The sequence below is a fragment of the Haliotis rubra genome, unplaced genomic scaffold (genome assembly GCF_003918875.1).
Source record: "Haliotis rubra isolate DU_JTF1 unplaced genomic scaffold, ASM391887v1 Scf362, whole genome shotgun sequence".
NCBI lineage: Eukaryota > Metazoa > Mollusca > Gastropoda > Lepetellida > Haliotidae > Haliotis > Haliotis rubra.
Window position 1 is genome coordinate 564,360 of NW_025767038.1, and position 24,332 is coordinate 588,691.

The 24,332-nt window shown below is 38.4% G+C and overlaps 1 protein-coding gene across 1 annotated transcript; it reads right to left on the reverse strand.

Moving 5' to 3' along the window:
- Positions 1–3,536: 3,536 nt before the first annotated feature.
- Positions 3,537–9,527, reverse strand: LOC124285537 (acid-sensing ion channel 5-like). Its single transcript, XM_046721778.1, has 4 exons — positions 9,424–9,527; positions 6,528–7,086; positions 5,391–5,571; positions 3,537–3,709 (listed from the first exon to the last, which is right to left on the reverse strand). Exons 2-4 carry the CDS (start codon positions 7,056–7,058, stop codon positions 3,558–3,560), a joined length of 864 nt encoding a protein of 287 aa, XP_046577734.1. The 5' UTR covers positions 7,059–7,086; positions 9,424–9,527; the 3' UTR covers positions 3,537–3,557.
- Between the last annotated feature and the right edge of the window lie 14,805 nt (positions 9,528–24,332).

Below are 24,332 nucleotides of genomic sequence, written 5' to 3' on the forward strand. Positions count from 1 at the left end.
CGATGATCATGCTATTGACCACTGGATTGTCTGGTCCAGACTCGATTATTTACAAACCGCCGCCTTATAGCTGTAATATTGCTGAGTGCGGCGTAAAAGTAAACTCACTCATTCATACTGTGATAAATTTGTTTTGGATATAAAAACGATGCATTGTGTTGGGTTATATTTATGAGTGATATGTAAGCTGATTACAAATCACATACCTTTATATGTGCATGTATGTATGCGTCTGATGAACGGACTGGTTTGTGCTATGAGAGATGACACTCATAGAGCGTGATAATCACATTGTTACTCAGATTTCAGCACGGCTTAGAATTGGTCTTCAGTTTCTCGTAACTGGCGACTAAAGGGATCCTGTGTGTAGATGCAAGAACACAACTTCTAGATTCGCATCGACAGGGATTTATTAAGGTTACAGTTTGTCGTTAATCGTTGACATATCACTTGCATATTAACGTTGATCCATCAATGAGGTTTACGAAACTAAAAGAAACAAAATGATTCATTTAGATAATACATTGATTGCAGCATTTCAATATAACTTTTCTGAATTTTCAAATATAGGATTTCAAGAGTATCAAATAAAGCACTTCAAAATTATAAGATAAAACGTTTGAAGATTGTCAGATAATGCATTACAATAATGTGCTTCAAAAACAGCTTTCTATCAAAATTGCACAAAATGATGGTCAAAATATTCTAAATGATAATCCTACAACATATACTATCCAAATATCATTTAAAGCGCACAAGATATGATTAAAAGTATTCACATTTGTGTTGCTATACAGGTTTGCAGACAGCCAGGTGACCATGTGGATATCACAGTGAATCAGACTTTGCATGAAGATTTTGTGCAAGGGTTAGGTCATGTGATCATCAATTAGGAAAGTGAAGCCATATATTTACTGATTGAATTTGCAGAAGTTTTTATGATTGAGCTGGATTTGAACCCTAACACTTTGGATTTCAAGACTAGTGTGTTAACAAGTAGGCCACCGTTCAAAACACTCGTACATGCATGGTTTAACAATGGTGAACATTACTGAACATAACAAAACTTGTATTTAGCATTCACATTGTGGTCAGGCTTGCTGACGTGGGTGACATATGCCATCGTATCCCAATTCCGTATAATGATGCTCTTGAGGGTGATCACTGGATTGTCTGGTCCAGACTGGACTATTTACAGATCGCCGCCATACAGCTGGAATATTGGTGAGTGAGGCGTTAAACAACAAACCAACCAACTATACAAAGAGACTGGACCCCGAGGCTGTAGCTGCAATAGTGGCAGAGGCAATGCTGTGACGCAGAATATATTTACACAATTAAACGAGACTGACCTGTAAGGTGAAGTCTGATAGAGATTCCATGAACCATCTTTCTGACTTCGGGGTTACGTGAGAGAGACGCGCATGCGTACTAGTCATTCTTGAGCGGCAAAACTGTTTGTATCAATAACCCTGGTTTGGGTGGTGGCAATTCAGGAATTTGGTTTCATAACGGTAATGGCTGCCTTAATGGTATCATTTTGAACGTGATCTTCTCTATCTGTGCTCAGGTAAGCGGGTTCTAATATGACCCGGATACCGCTCTAGTTTTGTCCCTACAGATATGAACTGGTCATTGCAGGTCTCAATCGTTTCGATGATGCCCCATCTGAGGATGCTAATGGTTTTATTACTGATATCCATTTGTTCACTTTTGCTAAACGTCAGTCCTTTCGGTTGTCGGGATTGGCAAGGTTTGTGTTCAAATTCAAGACTGAAGTTTATAACCTTCACTGAGAGGGTCTAGTATATACCGGTCAGAAGTAATATTGCTTCCCACTGCGGCAAACAAAAGCTTATGCCACCAACCATACATTTATCAATAGTGTGAATAAAATTGAAATTGTGTCTTCTCAACTCTCCATCCTTGTCCCAAGACCAGTCTAAAACTTGCTTTGGTGCTGGTATCGTCTCTTTATCTTGAATGAAGTTGGCTGGCTTTGTAGTAAAAAACCTGATCAATTTCACTGTATCTCTGATGCCGCTGATCCCTGTCATAGTTTCGTTTCCCATCCCGCTGTGGTCTCCATGACGACGGATCCAATCCCCTGCCAGCGTTTTTGTGAATCCGAGGCTGTTTAGCCAAACAAGACATTGTTGGTCTTGTCGTTTGAAGCTGTCATCATTTCAGTTGTCAACTCTGACATCGGAAAATTGTCTTTGACAGGAGACCTTGAGGTATCTGTTGTTTGAAGTGTTAATGATTTGCATATTGGCGTATTTACTCTAGGCACCGTCAGACTATGGCAGTTTTCAGGTATTCGATACTTCTCCCCCGTGGCTACATGAGTATTAATTTGGAAGCGCTTCATTAATTGCAGTAGCCAGGACTCCATTCCTTTGGATCCCAACTTGTCATCGGATTTCAAAAGGATCTCAATCCACACAGTGAGTGAATTCAAATGTACAGTCACATCTGCAATATTTCAGTCATATTGTGACTAAAAGAAGTATTAATTAACCATAAAAACATGTAAATGATAAAGACCTGTCAACGAAACAGTAAAAACCACTAGAAAATAATAAAAATAAAAATGCAAATATTAAATGTAAATTCACATTAAAAAGATCCTTCAATGTTTTGACTTTGAATACTTATCCCTTGTGATGGCAATCCGCACAGTCATCTGCCTCGCTGGCTGATTTTACGGCTTTCCTCTCGACTACGCTACTTACCAGAATCTCTGGTACCGCTAGCTTTCCACTTGAGTGAGCTGTTCTCTTGTGGCTCACGACTGGATCACGCCTTCTGATCATGAAACATTACTTGAGGGTAGTAGACAATTCCGTCGAGAGGGACTTCTGCTAAAACAATGGCTATCCCGGTGGCAGAATCTCGAAAAGGATTGGTTAATCCCAACTTGGTATCTTGAACTAAAAGTCCTCTTACTCACTCGACCAAACACTTCCGAATGAAGAATCCAAAGGAAGTTAACAATCGCAAAACAAATGAAAACCTAACTGAGAACACATTCGGATGCGCGTCTCTCTCACGTGATCCCTAAATAAGGATGATGGAATGGAATTTCAGGCAACTCTTCAAAAAATTCCCATCTGCATGTTCGGAAATATTATTTGCGTTAAAAAAATCTCAACCCTTCCTGACAAAATATAAAATGACGATACAACTGCTTGTCGCATTTGTTGATACTGTGAACATGACAATACAAATGTGAAAGACTTATTAGGAGAAGTTACGTGGACAAATCACACGCGTTCTGACGATGGGGACTATGTTTCTATTTATTTGAACAGATTCAAACATTCAGATTTAGCTAAATCACTCTTTTTGTGATGTACAACAGGTATTTTTTACTACTAATTAGCATAAAAATGTTTCCTTCATCACATTAAAGAACTATCAAGATATCTGAAATATAAAATGATTTCCTTAACGTACTGGGGATAATCAAAATTGTCATATGCTTCTAATGTTACTTTCAAAGTATATTAAAATACTTTAAATTGTGCTTAATTGGCTGTAGACAACACTTTACTTCAGTGCTGAATAGGTTTGATATGCTTGACTTGGCCGCCATATTTCCATCTCCTGAAGATTGTGAGAATGAGAATGAGGAGGAACTCTCCGAGTTCTGTGAGAGTCAGGATACTGGCTCCCAGACAGATGCCCATCTGACCTCCCAGGTTACCTGACAACACAAAATATATATACCCGTTAGGAGATGTCCTTTGCAGTGTGACGTTTAATCGCTAAATTAATATGAAATCAGATTGTGATTACAAACGTTGCATCCAACGTGATAGGTGATGTTTAGACCTGTTCACGATGGTCGATAACTTTGAAAGGTTTTTTGAAAGCGATAAATATGAATCTGCCACTCACCTATCATGGTTTCAGTTGTATACTGTGGAGCTTGTGATGTCGACTGAACGATCAGGTTGTTATAGAACAACCTTATTTCGAGATAGTTTTCTCTGAAATTATGTAGCTTTTATTAGTACAAGTTGTTGTACAAGGACAGGGAAAATAACGTACAGTCACCATAGTGAAATCCTACTATTCATATCAGTTTTTAAGTGTAAGCATTTGACAACCGAAGAGCCATGGGTTCAATTGGAAAATGTCAGGTGTTTCTTTCAGGATCACGACATCATTAACTCGCTTGCGAAATATGACCGGTCCTCGTTACTTGTAGATATTCTGTGCATCTTACAACTTATTATCATATGATTCGCAGAGGTACCTAATAAATGCCTCATCTGGTGCAAATCCAAGCTTGAGAATGAGCGCCATTGACACATTGGATGGGTATCTCGATGTGGATACTTTGACATCGTATGTCTCGAATGAACATGGCACTTGACAGCCGCAGGATTTCTGAATCGTCGCATTTTGCATAAATTGTTCTGACAAAAAGAAGTATATAATTCACAGGGGAGTAATTAAAAGCTGAATTAAATATGGTAGCATTTAAATGGAAGACAGCTGAATATTAAAAAGGGCCATTGCTATTGTGTTTTTTGTACGTGTCTTATAAGACATATTAAGTTCAAGTGCGGGTTATGCTCCCTAGATTTCCAAACCCAAACACGTTCGTGTGCAGGATATACCAAGAATACATGTAAGACATCACAATGTAATTTCGATATGGCTGCAATACTGCCGCTGTGACTATAAACTTTGACTCACTCACTCACCATTTAATTCTGTAACCTTAAGTCTTGAAACTGACTTAGGATTTGACAAAATTCAAGTAGCTATTTTCATAGACTGTAATGATGAAACAATGTCATTTCTTTCGTTCGGAAATTCATGGGCGACAATATTTACGTTTGCTCAAAACTGGTTGTATATGAATGAAAGTAAATCCATATGGCTCAAACTTCAACTAACAGTTGGCCCATGGGCGAGAATATCTACGTTTGCTCATAATTCATGCTTAGGTGATTGTAAATGAATTTTCGAAAAACCGAAACACGCATTCATAAACTCTCATAGCAGCAGAATGAACTCACTATATGTTGGATCATAGCAGGTTGTGAAGATATAAATGGAACAAATTGGTCCAAAAATTGCTGGAAATAAAAGCATAATGGTTAGAAAAATGGCATTTTAAAACAAAATGAGAAACAAGCCTAGGTACTTCTATGCTCATAACAACATGTTCATTTAAAACCCATTATTACAACCTACATGCGGTTAAGGTGTCGTCAGTTAATTGTAGATATTTATTTACGTGTTTATTTAATAATTGTATGTATTGACCACTAACTTAGAGCTTGTTTTATATTTGTGAGAGGAGACGGGATTCTATAAACCACAGCTTAATAGTTAACCATTCTGTTCCAGTAATTGTCAGTCAATCTTACCGTTATCTGAGGCCCTTATGCAACCACACCGGTCGCGTGTTATCCTGGTAACGCATTCCTGAAGACAGTTTTCATATGTGTAGGTGTCGAAATATTGCAGCGTGTTGTTAAATGAGGGTGATAAAGTATCCAAGCATGTCCGGTTCTTGAAGGCCTGATAGGGTGGTGGCAGGTACTCGTACTGATACAAAAAACTTCATAAATAACATGCATCTTATTTTGTCTAAACAATAATTGCATTATTTGCACAAAAATGATGTTGGTAGTGTTTATAATTTGATCCTTGTGTGCTAAAAGTAGTTCGATGCAGTAATCTGTGCTTTCAGTGCTACCGCGTTTTGAAACTTGACACCAGTACTGATATCAACTGTCAGGACGTAAATAATATCTAATTCAAAGCGTTGGTCAGTGTGATTTGAATTCCTATTCCATTGCTCACTGGGGTTCAGTGACCGTCATTCATGACTATTTCTTAAAGTTTGAGATGTTGGACTCTTTGCGTTGAAATGAGCATCCGTATAAACAACCATATCCCGTCACTATTAATTCTAAAATAAATCAAACGAACGGAGCTGAAACTCATTACTGGTATGGAAAATACAAAAAAGCACCTGACACATGCATATTTACAAAAGTTGAAAGTTACAAGATGACAGCGTGCTTTAGCAGAGACTATGGAAGTGAACGTGTAAGTGAGTTACCGTTGATCTGAGAACAGACGCGTATGTTGATGTTCCTGGAGCTGCCAGGAAGGAAGATGTCGCTATATCTGGGTGTACACGAGGATCGTGTAAGATTACCTGCAGTGAGTGAAACAGCAATATATTTAGTGAGTGTCATATTTGTATGTCACTTCACCATCAAATCACTGAACATGATAAACGGTTTCACACAAAAACCATGATTGTTCTGGTAGATGCATAAAACATCATCTATACACTATATATATAGTTTGCCGTTAATACATTTATATGCTTACTGGAATAACCCCAGGAACGATTTACGTGGCAGTTACATCGAGTGTTGGTACACATGTACAACTAATAAAAGGAAAACGCAAAGGTAAGCATGTGATTCTCAGTTGTGCATTGTGTAAATCATCTTCCCATTTACTGTGCATTACTTTGTTTTGCATACCTTTATCCCAGCAGCAAGCTGTGACCCAGGAACATAGTTGGGCTGATCAATATTGGCATACATGATAAGATTGTTGTCCGATCCAGTAAGTCTAACTTTAGCAACATCAGAAGCATTCCAGTTAAAGGTGGCACAGCGACCCATGTTAGTGAAAACAGGTTTCATTGCAATGGTGCAGGGGCGATGTTCAACGCCATTCATCAAACACATATAAAACATTCGGCTTAGAGTCATGGACATATTTTCCCACCAGTCATGTTTATGACTCTTCCGAAATGTTGACCCGTAGCCAGGGTCACTCCAATTTATATTCCCCATCCGTCGTCCTAACATGCTGACTTTTGTGTAATACTCCTCCAGATAAGGATCAACTGCTCTAATCTTGGTCAGATTAACCGGAGTCAGATTACAGAAGGTGACGGCAGGAAAAGGCAACTCCTCGAGGACTTCCACCTTCGTGTTAGTTATCACTGGGTATCTGTAGTAATTCATCAGCTCCTTTGTTATGTTGTAGGTCATGTATGCTGTCATCGCCAAAACTGCGACAGTCCACGAAAAGCTAACAAAACAATCCTATAAGAATATACACACTTCTCCGAAGAGAGGTAATATTATGTGTTTTTCAGGTATGACAAATAAGCCGGCAATTTTATTAAACTTGCAAGGGATATGCTATTCACTCATAGGACGGAAATTACTCAGCTGAATAACTCCTTACATCTTGTCGTCGTTCAGCAGTACATATTTAAACATGAGTATTAATTAAGCACCACCTAAATATAATTCTTGTTTCTCTCTCTTTTTTTAAAAATGACATGTTGATCCAAACAGGCGATCATGCACGGGGAGTACTGGAATGCACATGACCATGCGCTTCACACAGAACCTCAAAATAAATGGTTGGCATGTTAACGTTTAGTAAAGGTGACAGACACATTTGGGTTATGAATTCTGTATTAACATAGAAAATAAACTGATATTCTCATAATAAGATTCATTCAAAAACTGGCGCGCTATTGCAATTCGTGACGTAGAGATATCCTGCCTCAACACCATCTTGAACTAGACGGTTATAAGTTGACCTTTGAAGAGGCACGTGGCCACAAGTAAAGCAAAAGCTCGTCCAAAGCCTTGAAGACATTGGAAGTCCGGGACGGGCAAGGACTATAACAACAGCGTACGGATGTCTAGGTTTATGCAGGTTCCTAATGCCGGACCTTGAGGACATGGAGTAGAGTCCATTGGTCTGATGAAAGTCTCGACCTTTTGCGTGTTACAGACATCGTAACGGGGCACCGGGGAGAGGATCCATGCAGTTGATGGCTCCGTGATGGTGTGGGGTAACGCTTGATTTGACTGCAAGTTGGATACTCAATGGTCAACGTGTTCAACAGTAAGCACTGGATCCCGCCGCCGAGGTACATTTTGAGGTATTAGACTGCCTTTGAATTTATGCTGCTATTCTATTTTGCACCGAGACTGTAATGCCCTTATAGAGATTTGAATTCGTTGGTAATATTAGTTGATTTTAGATTACAGTTGCTAATGCTATCACATTGGTTTGTGTTTTCTTGGTTTCACACCAAGTTCTTTTACCGACTGATTTCCCATTCACTTTTAAGTTTCATCTGTGGAATCTGTGTACGTAACACTATTTTAATTTTGTAGGCACTCCATGAGAAGTCATCATTTGAGAATTTGGTTTTTAATGCTTATACAAACAAGTAATGTTTCGGTGCATATACTATCCATCAAAAGTTTAGACTCACTGGTGTAAATGTAGCCACTTACTTCAGTCAACTTGTCTAAACTTTGAAAAATAAACTGTTTAAAGGTACTGTTTACACATGAACTGATGTATTGTTAAACAAATTTGTAATGTTGAAAATATTATTGTCAATAAATGATGAAACTCAGTTGAAATTGGCGAATTCTTAACAAAACTGGGGGTTGAGGGGTAGCCTAGTGGTTTAAAGAGTTCGCTTGTCACGCCGAAGACCCGGGTTCGATTCCCCACAAAGGTCAAATGTGTAAAATGTGTGTCCCCCCGCCGTGATATTGCTGGAATATTGCTAAAAGCGGTGTAAAACCATACTCACTCACTCACTTAACAAAACCGTATGCCAAAACGCAGCTGTTCACATGCACGATATTTGCACAGGCTTTTCAGCAGTTTAATGCATGATCCTCATGCAATTCATCAGCATAAGATTTGCAGTAACTGTTGGTTTCCCCGAAGATAGTGGAGAATTTTATCTTCGATGTAGCCATACATATATACATGACATATAGCGAGTGCTTTAATTGAGTCTAAACATTTGATTGGTAGTATATGATAAAAATTTGGTGGTGCTTGATTAATAGTCATATGTGTATAATGTTGGACTGCGTTAGATATAGCTTCATTTTCAGTAACCATGATTGCAACATTGCCATGCAGCAGGTCCACACCATCAGGCATACTATGAACAATATATTTAAGGTTGTTAATGATTGTTGCTATGTAGTTCCACATATATGTAAATATATGTAGATCAGGTGAAGAGAAATAATAACAACAATACACCAGCACCATCTGTGCATCTGTGCAGTCACAAGAGGCACTTGAGTAGAAATAGTACTGAAGGTAAAACCTCAGATTATATACGTAGCTGCTCTGTATTCATCCTCACAAACTACTTGATACATGATCTTTCAACACTGCATTTATATTTTGTGAACACGAAACAGATGCATACTAAGTTTGAGTAGTTTGAAGAACATAAATATCAATATAGGATTACAAAATAAATTTAACTGAGTTGAAAGCGTTACACTCACTTCGTAAATGATACCTTCAGACAATACTACACTGGTCACATTATCAGATAATGCTACTTTGTAAGAAACAACTCACCATCTAATCTTGTAGTGTCGTCCGGGGGTGAGTTTATTCACTCCATGGAATCCTGTGTTCTGGGTAAAATCAGTCCACAAACTACCTATTTTCTTCTCAGTACATGATGGTTTCTCTGTCCATGCAGCTTTTAATCCTGTTTTAGACTCCATTTTACAGCGACATATAGTCCCTAAGCCACCCTTTGTAGACTGATGAATCACACATTTGGCTTCAGCAAACTGCCCCGAAAATCGATCTCGTTCTGAGCAAATAATATCATTATTCACTCTATTTGTATCGATCTAAATGTGTGTAGGTTGATGCCTGTGTTACAATACTGGCACTGATGAATCGTTGGCTACTCCACATTGTCTTTATATTTGATAGAATCAATGTGTATCCTTCAAAATACTTTGCTATTACTGATCATCTGAATGCGGTCTCAATCACATGTTCCACCACTAATGGTTCATTGTTTATTAAATATTATGGGGTAATTCGGTAGGGATTGTTTTCAACTTCTTTCATCTTCTATCATGAATAATGTCGTGCAATATATATGACCCGAAAATACACGTTAATGTCTACTGGTCACAGGCACATATTATCCTTATAGAATAATGCAGTCATAGCATTAAGATGTGCACAATTCCACAATGTGACAGGGGCACTCAATTAGGTCTTTATAAGTTATGTGCAATGAAACAAACTGCCGCTATCACCTATTTCATATGTCAGTTCATATATGGAATGATAAGTTTGAGACGATTCCGTCTTGGTCACAACATATATGATAATCAAAAGGTTAATATCATGGGTTTTCTATCCCTCGTGATGAAATAATTACAGTCAAACGTCCACAGGCAGTACAGGGCCTTATTAGTAAAGATAATGCATGTTAAATATAAGTTTTAAAAAAGAAAGTACAAAATGATGTATTTTATAAACTGTTAGTGTATGTTAACGGAGATTGTTTGTGGTTGTCCCTTCGACGGGGTTTTAAGTACCGTAACATTACTGTCCGCTCCAGAGAGTATGCGGGACGGTATGTAAGGCCATGTAAGACGAGGTATCTACCATTGTTTGAACAGTAGAATGTATTTGTTAAATAACTGACGAAGTTTCTAATCAACCGCCAACACCTTAAAGGAAATATATTGATTAAAAACGTCAAATGGACAAACAAAGTAGGTATAGTCATGAGTACTTATTGGAAGTAGAACATTCTCACTTTTGCATTCCTTGTGATGAAAGAATCACGGTTCAGCATGTCCTGCGTGTTCATTTGTCAATCACAAGGGATAAATATTTCAATGTCAAAACATTGAAGGATCTTTTTTATAATGTTACTTATCATTTTATTATCGAATTTTAAAACAAATTGAAGTGATTGATATATTTTGAGACATATCTGTGGTAGATAGATGTATTTTATATAATTGGTCGTTTAAATCAGTCACTGAGATTGTTAGTGGTTGTATCCTCCAAGGGTGTAAAACTATTGCCCTCCTGAGAGGATACGTAAGTCCCAACATATTCAAAGGCAGTTTAATCTCTCCACTGTTTTCAGTCGTAGAATATGTGCCATTTTAATTGTATGGGTAGATGTGTCTAAATTGCTAACAGCTGAAGGGATGGTGTAAATCCAGTTAGGGATTACGATATGCATACGACCTGGTTGTGGAATTAGAGCAGTGAGTGAGTGAGTGAGTGAAGATTTACAGTCACATATTTCAGCGATATTGTGACTAAAACAAGTTATAAATTCACCACAAATGCATGTATATTATAAAAAGCCTGTCAACAAAGCACAGTAAAACAACTAAAATCTCAGATGTGAAAAAATAGTGTATGAATGTACATCTAAACTATTTTACCCACAGCAGACAGTACACTATAACAGTAGGCCATAGATTGCCCACAGCTGAAGGTAGTTCACCATATTAGGGACCTTTGGAACTTACAGTACATATGCCTCCTGTATGGACCCTAGCTGGGTTGACACCATCCCTTCAGCTGTTAGCAAGTTTATACAATCTAGCCATGAACTGAAATAACATAAATTCTACGATTAAAGGGGATGACATGTTTAAATCTTCCTTAAATGTTTTGGGATGTACGTACCCCCAGAGGAGGACAATAATTTTACAATGATTCAACCACATATGACAATACAGACACTAACAATCTCAGCTACTGAATTAAAAAACCAATTTTAAAATATTGATGTAATATATGTAACAAAAATGCAATGATTAAATGAAAATTATCGTTAAAAGGAATTCTCAATGTCTTGACATTGAAATAATTATCCCTTGTGATGGAAAAATCAATATAGTCAAGCAGGACATACTTGACCTTGATTCTTTCATCACAAGGGATACAAAACGGATGATCTTCACCTTTTAACAAATGTTCGTGGGTTTAACTTTATAGCATAATGACACCTTCAAATTTGGACTGACAACCAGGTTGGCGTAACCGATGGTTAAATGTCATGTAATTTATTCATACCTACTTGGGCGTCCCACTTCTTTTGCATCAGATGACGGATGGAAGATCTAATGACAGCGTTGTAATCAGCGTATTGAATTTTGGAGTGGTCTCACAGATTTGTTCAGTGCTGCCTTAGCAGCAAGATCGGCCATTGTGTTACCAGAAATGCCAACGTGGCAACGTAACCAACAGAGAACTATGTCGCATTGGCCAGTAGCAAGATGATTATTCTTCAATAATTTCCATTAAGTCTGGATGTTTACAAAAGAGATTTTAATAGCCCGGAGGCAAGAAAGAGAGTCTAAAATATTATGTATTGTTTATATTTACTGTCTTTATTAATATATGTAAGAGCTGGAATACGACGTTAGCCTGCTGTGAAATTAGAACTGTTATTTGGTAATTAAGAAGATATTTGTTCTGGATCCAATGACAGTAGCACAAGCAACTACGCCACCCTCCTTGGACCATTTGTAAAGAAGGATTTGCATGTATTTATTATATTTATTTCCTTATTGATTAAATTCGTGTTTATATTGTAATTCATTTAGATTCTGAATGTTTAAATGCTGTCAGTGTTAGGTCAACTTGTGGCCAAGGTGGAGAAGAGTGAAGGCGGGAAAGAGATATATTTTCTACCTCAACTCCAGCAGCAGAAATGAATGGTTTTACTCTTATTCCTGAAGGCGAGAAAAGAGAAGACCTTTTGCTGTACATATCCTCATTGAGGGGTTAAAGACACAGTTTTATTCTTAGTCATAGAGGCGGAATAAGAAAAGACTTTTTGTTGTGTAGAACATCACAAAGAGGATTGAAAACACAGTTAAACGCAGGGTTAGACCCATTTGAATATAGTTTTGTTATTTACTGTAAAGATAATTTTAGACGGCGTTGGTCAAGTGATTGCTCATTGGCCTCGAGGTAGAGACTGTCTATTTCTGAAAGATGGTGGACAGAATTTAATAGGTTTAGGTTGCTTTTGCTTTTGTGGAGCCATAATCAAGTTTCGATCGGACCAATGATCGATATAGGTGTAAGAGGGTTTTACCACGACAAGAAATATTTAAGTCATCGACAAGAAGTGATCCATCGACTGAATCATTTAAAATCTTACAAAGACTAAACTCGTACTATATGATCGATAGTACTACGAATTTTTCGGAAACCACATTGAAGATTAAAATTAGTAGAGGTTTCCAAATACAAATTCATCTATTGTTAACCATTCGTTCGATGGTTTTACAGACACACCTCGTTAAAGGAAGTGATCACTCCCACATATGTCACCATAGACAACACATTTAAATTCATTATATGAGGAGGGATCGGTGAGTGTAAGATCTATGGCAGAATATGTTTCAGTAGCTGGATGTAGATACATGTAGGTGCTTGTATCGTCGTTAACTATACAGAGATTATTTTCTGAAATAAATTTCTCGAGAAATTTACCTTTATTACTAGTATGGAGACTTACCCCAAAGCGTGTTGTGTCCGTTCAGGTCGCCTATGAAAACACATGGCTTTGGAAGCTGATCATAGAGATTTTGAAGATCCGAACGTTGAATATTAGACGAAGATGGAATATACAAGCTGCACAGAGTCAATGCAATGTGCAAAGTTAAACGAACACCATCAGTCTGAAGATTTGTATTAATAGGGACAAGGCTATGTAATACACACGGCCGCACCACAATGAAAGCACATCCTGTCGCTCTATATCCTGGAGGAGAGAAGGAATGGTTATCATTGTACTGTCGTAAATCAAAGTTATCTGAAATTGTTAGTTATGTCTCTTGGAGAAATAATTCTGACGGTTGAAAATATTGAATTAGTAACAGTATTTCGTTGAAGTTCTTTTAAGTCCCCTGCAGTTCCACTGAATTATATTGGCCAGTTGAGTCATGGTGGCTCAACTGGCGATCGTTCTCTTGAATGGGAGGAGGAAATATTCCTCCGCCTGTCCTCTGGGGACAGAGTAACCTCCATATCTAGAGGTCCAAATACATTTTAGAGAAGAACCTCTGAAGGTGAAGAGTCAGTAGATGGCAAGTTTCTATTTAATTTGGTTTCCTTTCTTCTGTTTGGACGCCTCGGTGGTTGGCTGTGAAATGGCTCGTTGTGAAGCAATCGATTATGATGTCTCAGACCCAGACGTCGACAGAGTGACTGGGGCAGTAGGCTTTTTGGATGGGGAAGTATATTTTTTGGATGAAAAGACATGTTTTTCTGACTTGATCCATTACATGTCAGTCTGGCATGCAGCTGAGGACATTGCTACAGAGCAGGTGACTGCAGCAGAATACGGGATGTTTGACGCGTTTGAAGATTGGTTTGTGTAAAGGTTTTTTCCAGATAGGACATTTGTTTTGTAACATTTTATGTTGATTATGTTTGATTCCCTTTGGTATTCAGGGCATGACCTAAACAAAGCAGGATGCGCCCCGTTACAGTTTACACATTTGAGATCATTCTGATAGTCTGTGTCGTCATGGTGATCTCCACAGCAATGACACACTGCATAATTACGGCATGAGTTGGAACCATGAGTGGATTGGGGACATACACATCCACTCCGATGTTAACATGTTGAAAAGTTACTGTAGAACAGATGATCTGGCAAATGTTAGGAGATAAGAATTTGTTTTAGCTATGATCCCACCCTTTCTAATGGTGAAACGTTTCACCACTGTAACTGCATCCTCATATTCAAGCTCTGTAAAAATGTCCGCTTTGTTCATATCATACAGACAGCCTGTCCTACAGACATAAGGTTTAGAGCTTACAGTCTCCGTGCGCACTCCACCAGAAGTAAAGCACTACGGGGACGGGTGACACTTCTCACTTGCCCACAAATCCCATAGATAGCCTTGGACACAGCAAATGGGTTTAGCTTAATGGGTAGATAATCTGAAGACACAATCACTAGGCATCTAGGCCAGGAATCGACGTTTGCAGAATTAGTGCCAAATGGACGATCAAGTTCGCTTTTTCATTTCCAGCAGAACCGGCTTGTTGGTGGGTCATGCTAAAAGGAAAAAGATTCAGCGTCCTGCTCCTCGTCCACCATGGAGTGTCAGCAAGGACGGTGTCACATAGCACCGGGTATCCAAGATGCTGAAACCAGGGATACAGGGTTCGTTTCCTGCAGATTAAGAACAAGACCAAGCTCGCCCGAGAAACAGCTGTCGAGAAGCATCAGAGTAACTACCAAAGCCCAGGACTATAACTACTTCACTTGCGTCATCGTCTTGCCACAGCCGTGGAGTAATTACAACAAATGATAATTCGAACGTCTCATTTGTTTGTACAGTAAACATTGACTGAGTGAGTGAGTGAGTTAACATTTAACGTCACAGCGGCAATATTTCAGACATATAGTGACGAGAAATGTTGGGCATACACAATAAATACAAGTAGGTAAATAACCAGTCATCGACGGACTGTAAAATAGAGTATCACAGATATGGACATAAAACTAGCATGGAAAACTAAAACATTTTAATTAAAGCAGACAATACAATATAAAACACGGGCTATAGATCTCCAACAACTGAAGGTAGATCACCATACTAGGAACAGTAAACACTGACTTTTCATGACGTTGTATTGTGAACACGTGTGATATCGACGTGTTGAAGGTTTGAAACCGTTTCCACGGTTCTATTGATGCCAATGTGTTTATCAAGTGATATCAAATAATTGAACAATTGTATGAATAAACAGCTATTAATTCTCATTATTGAAAATCATCACACCGAAATGAATAAGTGGGTACAGATGAATATTCCTCTGACAAGACGGTGGGGACACCATAAATGGGCTATACACATTGTACACATTGTGGATTAAACTTTTAGACAACCACGTCTTGAAAATCTTGAAGAAAGAAACCACCTAATAGATTAGAGTATTTCGATACACAACCCAGCCTGCTCCGTTCACGGATCGTCTATATTTCTTTCTTTAAAAATAGTTTATATGTGTTTTGTTTTTGATACATTTAGCGTGTTACCGTCAGGCCATTATCAGCCTTTTGTCCAAGAAAGCGATGCATTTCGTGAATGATTTTTTACATTATGACACCAGCATCGAGGATAATGGAATGTTTTGTGTCTTCGATTTGATACAGGGTGAAAGAAAGTCAGAAACGTGACGTTTTAGAGTAACAAAAAAAACTGGAGCCAAGGTGCATTTCATTTTTGTAATAGAAAATGTCGAGTGTCGTATATTTTAATAAGCACATCGACGTTGCTGCACTTCTGATAAACGAAACTCAAACTGCACTTATATAAACCATGTGCTGAAAATTAATCACACTGAGTATGGATTGCAGTGGTGAATGATTTAGCTCAGAACGATAGGAGCAGAACACAACAACAGGATAAGTAAATTTCAACATGCTGGTTATAGTCACAAAGGCGAGCTGCAGATGAGTAGACGAGAGCGGGCTATAACAAGACTTAGTGAGTCCTCTTGACACAAACGAAGCAAGAGATGTGTTTTTTTTTTATTATCTCTGCCAGAACTGCGTGATCAAAGGAATCACGTTGTCCTCCAGGAGCTCCCTTTGCAGCTACGTTCCATTCTTTACTCGTCACTATTTAGCTGAAATATTGCCAAGGTGACATTAAAGTGTAACTCACTCACTCCATCCCATACTTGAACGGACACTGATGGACTTAGTGGGAGTGCGTCGTTGTTCACACGACGTCGATATAACATGGGAGACTCAGCAGCAGCAGTAGGGGGCTTGAGAGTTAGCCTTGATGACTGATGGTTTTACGTGTGTTCTCTGAGGACGTTGCTTGCTGCCTTGACAGTTTATCAGCTCTATTTGTGTTTTCAAAACTCTTGCTAACATCTATGGATTTGAATTATGTAATCTACGTTGTCCCAACAGGCTATTGATGATATGATGTCATACTAGAGATTCGGAGTATTCACATACACGTGGCCTTGGGTATCATCCATCAAACAGCATCAATTGTCGTCAAAACGTAAAACACATTTGGGAGTGTGGCATGCAACCAACACCACGGGCATATACTAAATTATTGTCGATTGGATGGCAATCATGGTCCCCTTCTTTATACAGTGTCAAAACGTTAAAAAAACGTTTCCAAGGTGAGATATAACCATGCCACAGAAAAGGATCCAGCATCATAGTGGTGTTCTGATTAATTTCATGATTGGCCGGGTTTTCCCTTGCATTATTACTGTTTATTTGAAAACTCTCTTTACATGGTTTTGAGCGTACAGAATTTCCTGAAACCACCAGAGCTATGACACTTAGATTGGGCTTACCGACACATGGTGTTAATACCACTTGAGAATTGACTCAGAATAGGAACGTCCTCCTCCCCTAGTGATCTTCGTGGATGGTGTTTGGTGTGTAGGTAGATGATTACTGCAAGCGGTATTTAATGTGTCAATCCGCAGACCTATGCATATTGTATAATTTTGTGACGGTCAAACAACATTGGTTCAACTTTTGTGTAGATGCACCCATATGACGTGTAACTAACTAACAACAACAGATTTACCTATTGTAGAGTAACTGAATGAATCAGGGTTGGTTCTTTCCAAAATGTCTAAAAACTATCACAAATAAATAGTCCAACATTATTTTGGGTTGTTAGTACTTAGTGTTGGGAGGTGTTGGTATGTTCGACTCTGCCGCCATGTCTTCTCTTTTTGAACACTATCAAACAAACGCTGAGCAGGAACTCTCCGAGTTCAGTTAGAGTCAGAATGCTGGCTCCGAGGCAGATGCCCATCTGCCCACCCAGGTTACCTGGCAACATAAAAAGGTTACCCGTCACAGTTTGTATTTTCTTTGAAACATAGTCACTGAAAACATTCTAACGTTTGGTGTTCCTTTATGTTGATTATTACACAAGTGGTTTCAACCCTTTCTGTCTATCCACTCAAGGCAGGATAGGCTTATCTTTTTGCATAGCCCTGGAACCATCACTGTTTTATGTTTTACAGCCGCATCCTTACATTACAGCACAGAGTTGGAACTTACACTGGACGACATGAATAAATATTAAATACGAAAATATCGCCAAATTGTGACGACAGCAAAATGTAGACAAGTGTGGTTGACACATGAACACATTAACTTAATACATATGCATATTTCTGTGAAACACGTGATAAAGGTTTGAATGTTCGGTGCATTCTAAGTGTAACTTGCTGTTCACCATTTGGCTGGGTTAGGTTACACATACTGTGCTATACTTTCTAAATTCCTTGAATATGAAAATCGTGACTTTTAATGCTTACCTATGATAGTCTCCGTAGTATACCGTGGGGTTTGTTCTGTTGATTGAACGATCAGGTTTTCATAGAAAACCCTAATTTCGAGAACGTTTTCCCTGTAAAGATATAGTCTTTATTATTATCTTAATAATACGACAGGATAACGATATTACAACATGGGCATTTGTGTTTACACAAACAATGTCAGCTTGTGGCAGGTGTGACGCTAGTCATAACATCGCTTGACACGTGTCATAGCAAATTCCAGACACAACACTAAATTAGAGACAATGGCTTCATTCACCTAAGGGTGGTCACAATCGTGGGTTCTCTCAAACATGAACAACGCGCTGTAATAGTTCCTTACCAAGGAGGGGAAACCAAATCCATGATCACATGTATGAAGTGATGGGTAAGGATACTCCTGACTATTCCACAGTTTGCTTTGATCTCTACAGTTTAAAAGGGGCAGAGAGTCCACAGGCTATGACCGACGGTCAAGCAGGCCTACAGATGCCACCCAACCGGACACCATAGCCGCTATGAAAAGAACTTTGTCTGACCCACGAATGAAGTATCTGTTCAAAGTTTCTAAGGAATTCCGAATATCAGTTGGAACTTTCGAAACCATTATTCATGAGCATCTTGGTATGTCCATGCTATCCGAACGAGGGGTACCTAGAAACCGCGGGGTCACGATCGCCATCTGAACTGAAAGTTGTCGAGAGCCTCCGCCTCCGAAGAAGTTTCTCACTCAACCATCGGCTGGCATGGCAATGGGCACCATATTCGGTTCTGCAGGAGGCATTTTACTGATTGATTGTATGCCACGTAAAGCTAAATCATTGGACAGTGCTAACTATGGAAGGATGCGCGAAACTCCATTGGCCAGAAACGCCGTGGAAACCAAACAAACAGAGCATTCTCAGTTGATGGATATAAACATAATTAATAAGTCTCCAGCCATCTGTGTTTACATATCTATTTAACCTAATTGTTTGCCGGCATTTCTGAGATACTGTCAACAGTTACAGTCTATGGACAACCAATCAACTCCTTAAACGCAGTTCATTATTTCTGGCACAACTGTCATGAGGTATGTTTAGTGAGTGTGTGGTCCGTGGTGACTTTTATTATTGGCACCGAATTAGATTAGATATCCTTGATGCTCGTCGATTATTTGTTACCTGATAAATTTCTCATCTGGTGCAAACCCAAGCTCTACACTGAGTGCCAATGTCGCATTTGAGGGGAATCTCGCAGTGGATACTTTAACATCGTAAGTATCGAATGAACATGACATTTGACAGCCGCAAGATTTAAGAATTTCCCTATGCTGCATGAAATATTCTGAAAAACAATGGTAAATAATTAATCCATTAATGAGTTTAGTATCTAAAACATGTACAAACTGAATAATTGAAACATCAAAGTTACACGAAATGAATACGCTCTGTAACATATATGCAAAGTTAGATGTAATGAACACGTATTATATATACATAGAAGAATAATTCTGATAAGAGAATAAATTCTCTGGTACAACATATACTCTTCAAATAAAGTAGGGAAGCTTCATATTTTATGTACGATTGCAAATAAATGTTGATATGATAATAATGAATCAATGAGTCAATCAATGTTGATATGATAATAATGAATGTTTTGAGAGTGCATCACCACTTGCATTTCCTTATGACCATATTTGTTTGTACAGTTATCGCTCTTGAAATATGATTTGTGTATGATGTGAAATTGGCATGTGTACGGTTTTCATTTTCAAAAACAAACACTAACCAACACTAACAACAAAGATGAATGTATAAATAAATGGTCAGTGAATTATCAACCTTCTTGAAAACCATCAAAATCAAGAATGACACCCCCTGCACGTGTATGGGGCTACTGCGTTGTGTATTCCATGCATTGTGTTTAGGGGTGTCGATAAAGAGAAATGGTAGTGCGTTCATAAGATGTCTGTCTTTGAAAGGTTTGTTAAAGCTTATATTTCCTATCCAAATTGAAAGTTCAGGTTTCCCTACTCTTTTTTAAGAGTATATATGTTACAGTCAATCTGTCAAACCAGTCATTTGACCAAATGACTGAAAATTCCAGTCATTTGGTCAAATTCCTAAAACGATCACTCATTTGGTCAAAAGACTAAATGTTTCAGTCATTTGGTCAAATCAAAACAAGTAATGCAAAGCTCTATGTTGAAACTGGATAAATAAAGTGTTCACTTTATTTTTTTGTGTGTTTCATTTTTTAACTTAAACGATTTAGTCATTTGGTCATTTGGTCAAATGACTGGTCAAAAAATTTACTCATTTGGTCAAATGGCTGAGAAGTTTAGTCATTTGACCAAATGACTGATTGTTTCAGTCATTTGACCAAATGACTAGTTTGACAGATTGACTGTAACATATATATGTAAATAAGTCGGAGAGTGTTTGTGGGGACAGCAAACACCAAGCCCCAGTGTTCTGTTTAATAATGAACATGAGTCTTATAGTGTTAATATTTTTAGCGTCGATACATCATGCATATTGTTGCAGTTCCATACTACGTCCACACATTCATTCACAGCACATCTGTTAGTAGAGTAAACTTACCATAAACCGGGTCATAGCATGTAGTGAACGTATACATGGAACAAATGTTTCCAATAGTTGCTGAAAATAAGAGTATACTCGTAAAACAGGTATGAGTTATAACAATCAATTTGAACATTGAAAGATTGAGAACGGTTTCGTAATGCATTTTGAAATAAAATCGTCAAGCAATATCACGTGGCCAATTGAACGAACGAAATCTTATACCCCGGGAGCAGCCATCACCCTTGAAATCTGAATCACAATGACGCACAGAGCGTTAGTTCTGACTGATGTGTATGGGTAAAATAACAAGTCATATACTGTGAATGGAGAATTATTTGAACTACCTCTGTACAAGTACAAAGTTGGCATTTGTTTGACGCGTATTTAATACTATCATAACAGTGTGTTTCATATGTTGGATAACCCTATAGCATTGTTTTAGCTTCGTATTGACTTACTATTTATCACAAATACAATTAGTGGCATTATCTTTCAAACCCACGCTTTTAGAATCCTGGTCTCCGCCAGTTATATGTTACCAGTAAGGTGTTTCACGGCCGACACCTGCATTACTTAGTACTGCAATACCATCCGCCCATTGTCAGCTGATAGGTCTTATGTTATTAGGATACCAGGCAGTGTTAAAACCTGACTCATTCACTCGCATCTTAGCTGAGTTTAAGGATCGTCAGCGATTGTCCTGCTTGTACTACCGATTGAAAATGATTCACATCTCCGACTGCCTCGTAAACATCCTGGAAATAGTGGCATGCCTCTGCGAGACAACGAACGGTCAAGCCAATGCTGTAATCATCGAATTATAAATCAATTTGGTGGCTACATCATGATTCAGCCTACCATTATCTGCTGGTCTGATGCACCCGCATCGGTCGTGTGTTTTCAGTGTGATGCATTCCTGGAGACAGTTTTCATAAGTGTAAACGTCGAAGTACTGAAGGGTGTTGGTAAATGAGGGTGATGAAGTATCCAGGCATGTTCAGTTCATTCCCTAAAACAAACACTATTTTCTGATAAGGTTCCCCTGTGGCTGAAAGCACTGGACTCTCTGGTTAATAATCGTCACGAGGTTTAAACCATCTCGAAATAGATTGAGTGCATACAACGGCGGCCAGTGGGTGTCTGTACGTAAACGGACGTCAGCAGTACAGAATTATGTATCTCCTGGGTTTTTTCACCTTTGAATATGAATCAGATTGACGGTTGTTTAAAGTTTTCTTAACGTTATAATCCAGCATGGGCCCTAGTATGGTGATCTACTTTCGGTTGTTGGCGATCACTAGCCCATTTTGTTACATTGTATTGTCTAAAATATAATACTAGCTAGTTTTAACTCTTTTTTTTGTGATACTCTAGTTATTTTACAGTCCGTCGGTGACTGGTTATTTAATTACTTGTATTTATTGTGTATGTACAACATTTCTCGTCACCATATGGCTGAAATATTCCCGGGGTGACGTTAAATTTTAAATCACTCACTCACTTCTTAACGTTATATGAAATTCTGTCGTTACAAGTTTTATCAAATTGAATCTACTGTGATATGGAGAGTATGCAATGCAATTATGTTATGTCACAAAAAGGCTGCAGCATTTATACAAAGTTAGGGCACCTACACGCATTAATTCAATCGAACTTCTTTATGTAATATTGTAATCTAAATATTCGGGGGAATAATTTATATGGTAGCGTCCATGAGGTCTGATAGGTAGTGTTATTGAGAGAAATGCATTACATATATTTATTTTTAGAGAAGTGTGGTGTGAAATAGCGCCTATCAATAGTGACATACATACCGTCGATCTTTTAACAACAGCATAAGTTGATGTCCCTTGTGCTGCCAAGAAGGAAGATGATGCTACATCTGGGTGGATACGAGGATCGTGTAAGATTACCTGCATGCGGTAAACAACACAGTGAATGAACACCTGCTGTTACAAGTGACCCTGCATGCGGTACACAACACAGTAAATGAACACCTGCAGTTAGAAGCGACTACATCAGCCACATGGCCACCAAGCAACAACTGACAATACGTAAAGGATGTTCAGACTCCATCCTTACTGAACAAAACAAGGGGTCCTAAAGGTGTTCGGCAGGAAGAAAACATTGCCACGTGGAGATTGAACATGTACTTTTGTGCTTCAGTATAAATAGGAAATAATAACTGCCTTTCTTCGTGACTTACTGTGTTATTTAATTCAACAAACATTTTTACACTTATTCTAATCCAATGTAAAAATGTCAATAATTAATGTAATATTTATGTGCAGGTAGTGAAATTTTTGCATGGGTTCATGCACACTAGCATTCAAATTTTGCATTTATGTGATATTTACCTTCATACCAGCAGCCAGCTGAGACCCAAGAACATAGTTGGCATGACCAATACCCGCATGCATGACGAGACCGTTATCTGATCCAGTGAGTCGAACTTTAGTAACATCTCGAGCATTCCAGTTGAAGGTGGCACATTGACCCATGTGAGTCAAAATAGGTTCCATTGCAATGGTGCAGGGGTGATATTCCATACCATTCATCCAACACAGAGAAAACATTTGTGTAGGAGTCATGTACATATTTTTCCACCAGTCATGGTTGTGGCTGTCTCGAAATGTTGACCCATAACTAGGGTCACTCCAATTTATGGGGCCCATATATGATCCGAAGAGGCTGGTTTTAGCGAAATACTCCTCCAGATAAGCATCAACTGCTCGAACACTTGTAAGGTTGTAGGGACTCAGATTGCAGAATGTGACAGCTGGAAAAGGTAGTTCCTCATGCACATCCAACTTGGTGTTGGTGATCACAGGGTAGCTGTAGTAGTTCATCAGCACCTTTGTCATAGTATACTACAGGTAGCCAGCCATCAAGAGGATTGCAACCATCCAGGAAACACTAAGAAAAAAACCCCACATCTTCATATGACATGCGGATAGAATTGTTTACTTCTCAAGAGATATAAGATGCTTTTTTCAGTTAAAATTGCACGTTGCTGATGATCGTTCCTACTAGTACAAGTCTTACACAATATATTACCATGATGTCAAACGTCAAACTACCAACTTACAATTATTACCGTCTTTCAGTCATTATATAAACCATCGGGCAAAAGAAAAATATCACATTTAAAGTAATTGTATACAAAACGAAACAAACATAAACGCTCCTAGTGGTTTGAACCCAAGCAGAAAAAAACATTCGACAAAACGCAACATAGCACCGATAACAACGCAGCTATCTGCAAAACTTCAAACGAAAGCTACGAAATACACAATGCCATTTAGAAAGTGGTCAAATGTAACATATGTTATATTTAGGATTACATTTCCTTTGTAAAGTACAAAGGCAACAAAAGTACTAGAATCTGTACTTTACAAAGAAAGTGTAATCCTAAATATAACATATGTTACATTTGACCACTTTCTAAATGGCATTGTGTATTTCGTAGCTTTCGCCCGTGGGAGCCGTGCCAATTAACACTTATCAGAGGGGTACACAAAGTCCGCAGTCTAGACTACCAGTTGTACTTCCATTTTTGTGGAAGCCGCT

Excerpts from the sequence above, each read along its gene's own strand:
- LOC124285537 (XM_046721778.1), bottom strand. The coding sequence starts at position 7,058 with ATGACAGCATACATGACCTACAACATAACAAAGGAGCTGATGAATTAC. Across the intron at positions 5,572-6,527 it reads AGCTTGCTGCTGGGATAAAG|TACGAGTACCTGCCACCACC; the intron begins GTATGCAAAACA and ends TTTTTGTATCAG. Across the intron at positions 3,710-5,390 it reads CATAAGGGCCTCAGATAACG|GTAACCTGGGAGGTCAGATG; the intron begins GTAAGATTGACT and ends TTGTGTTGTCAG.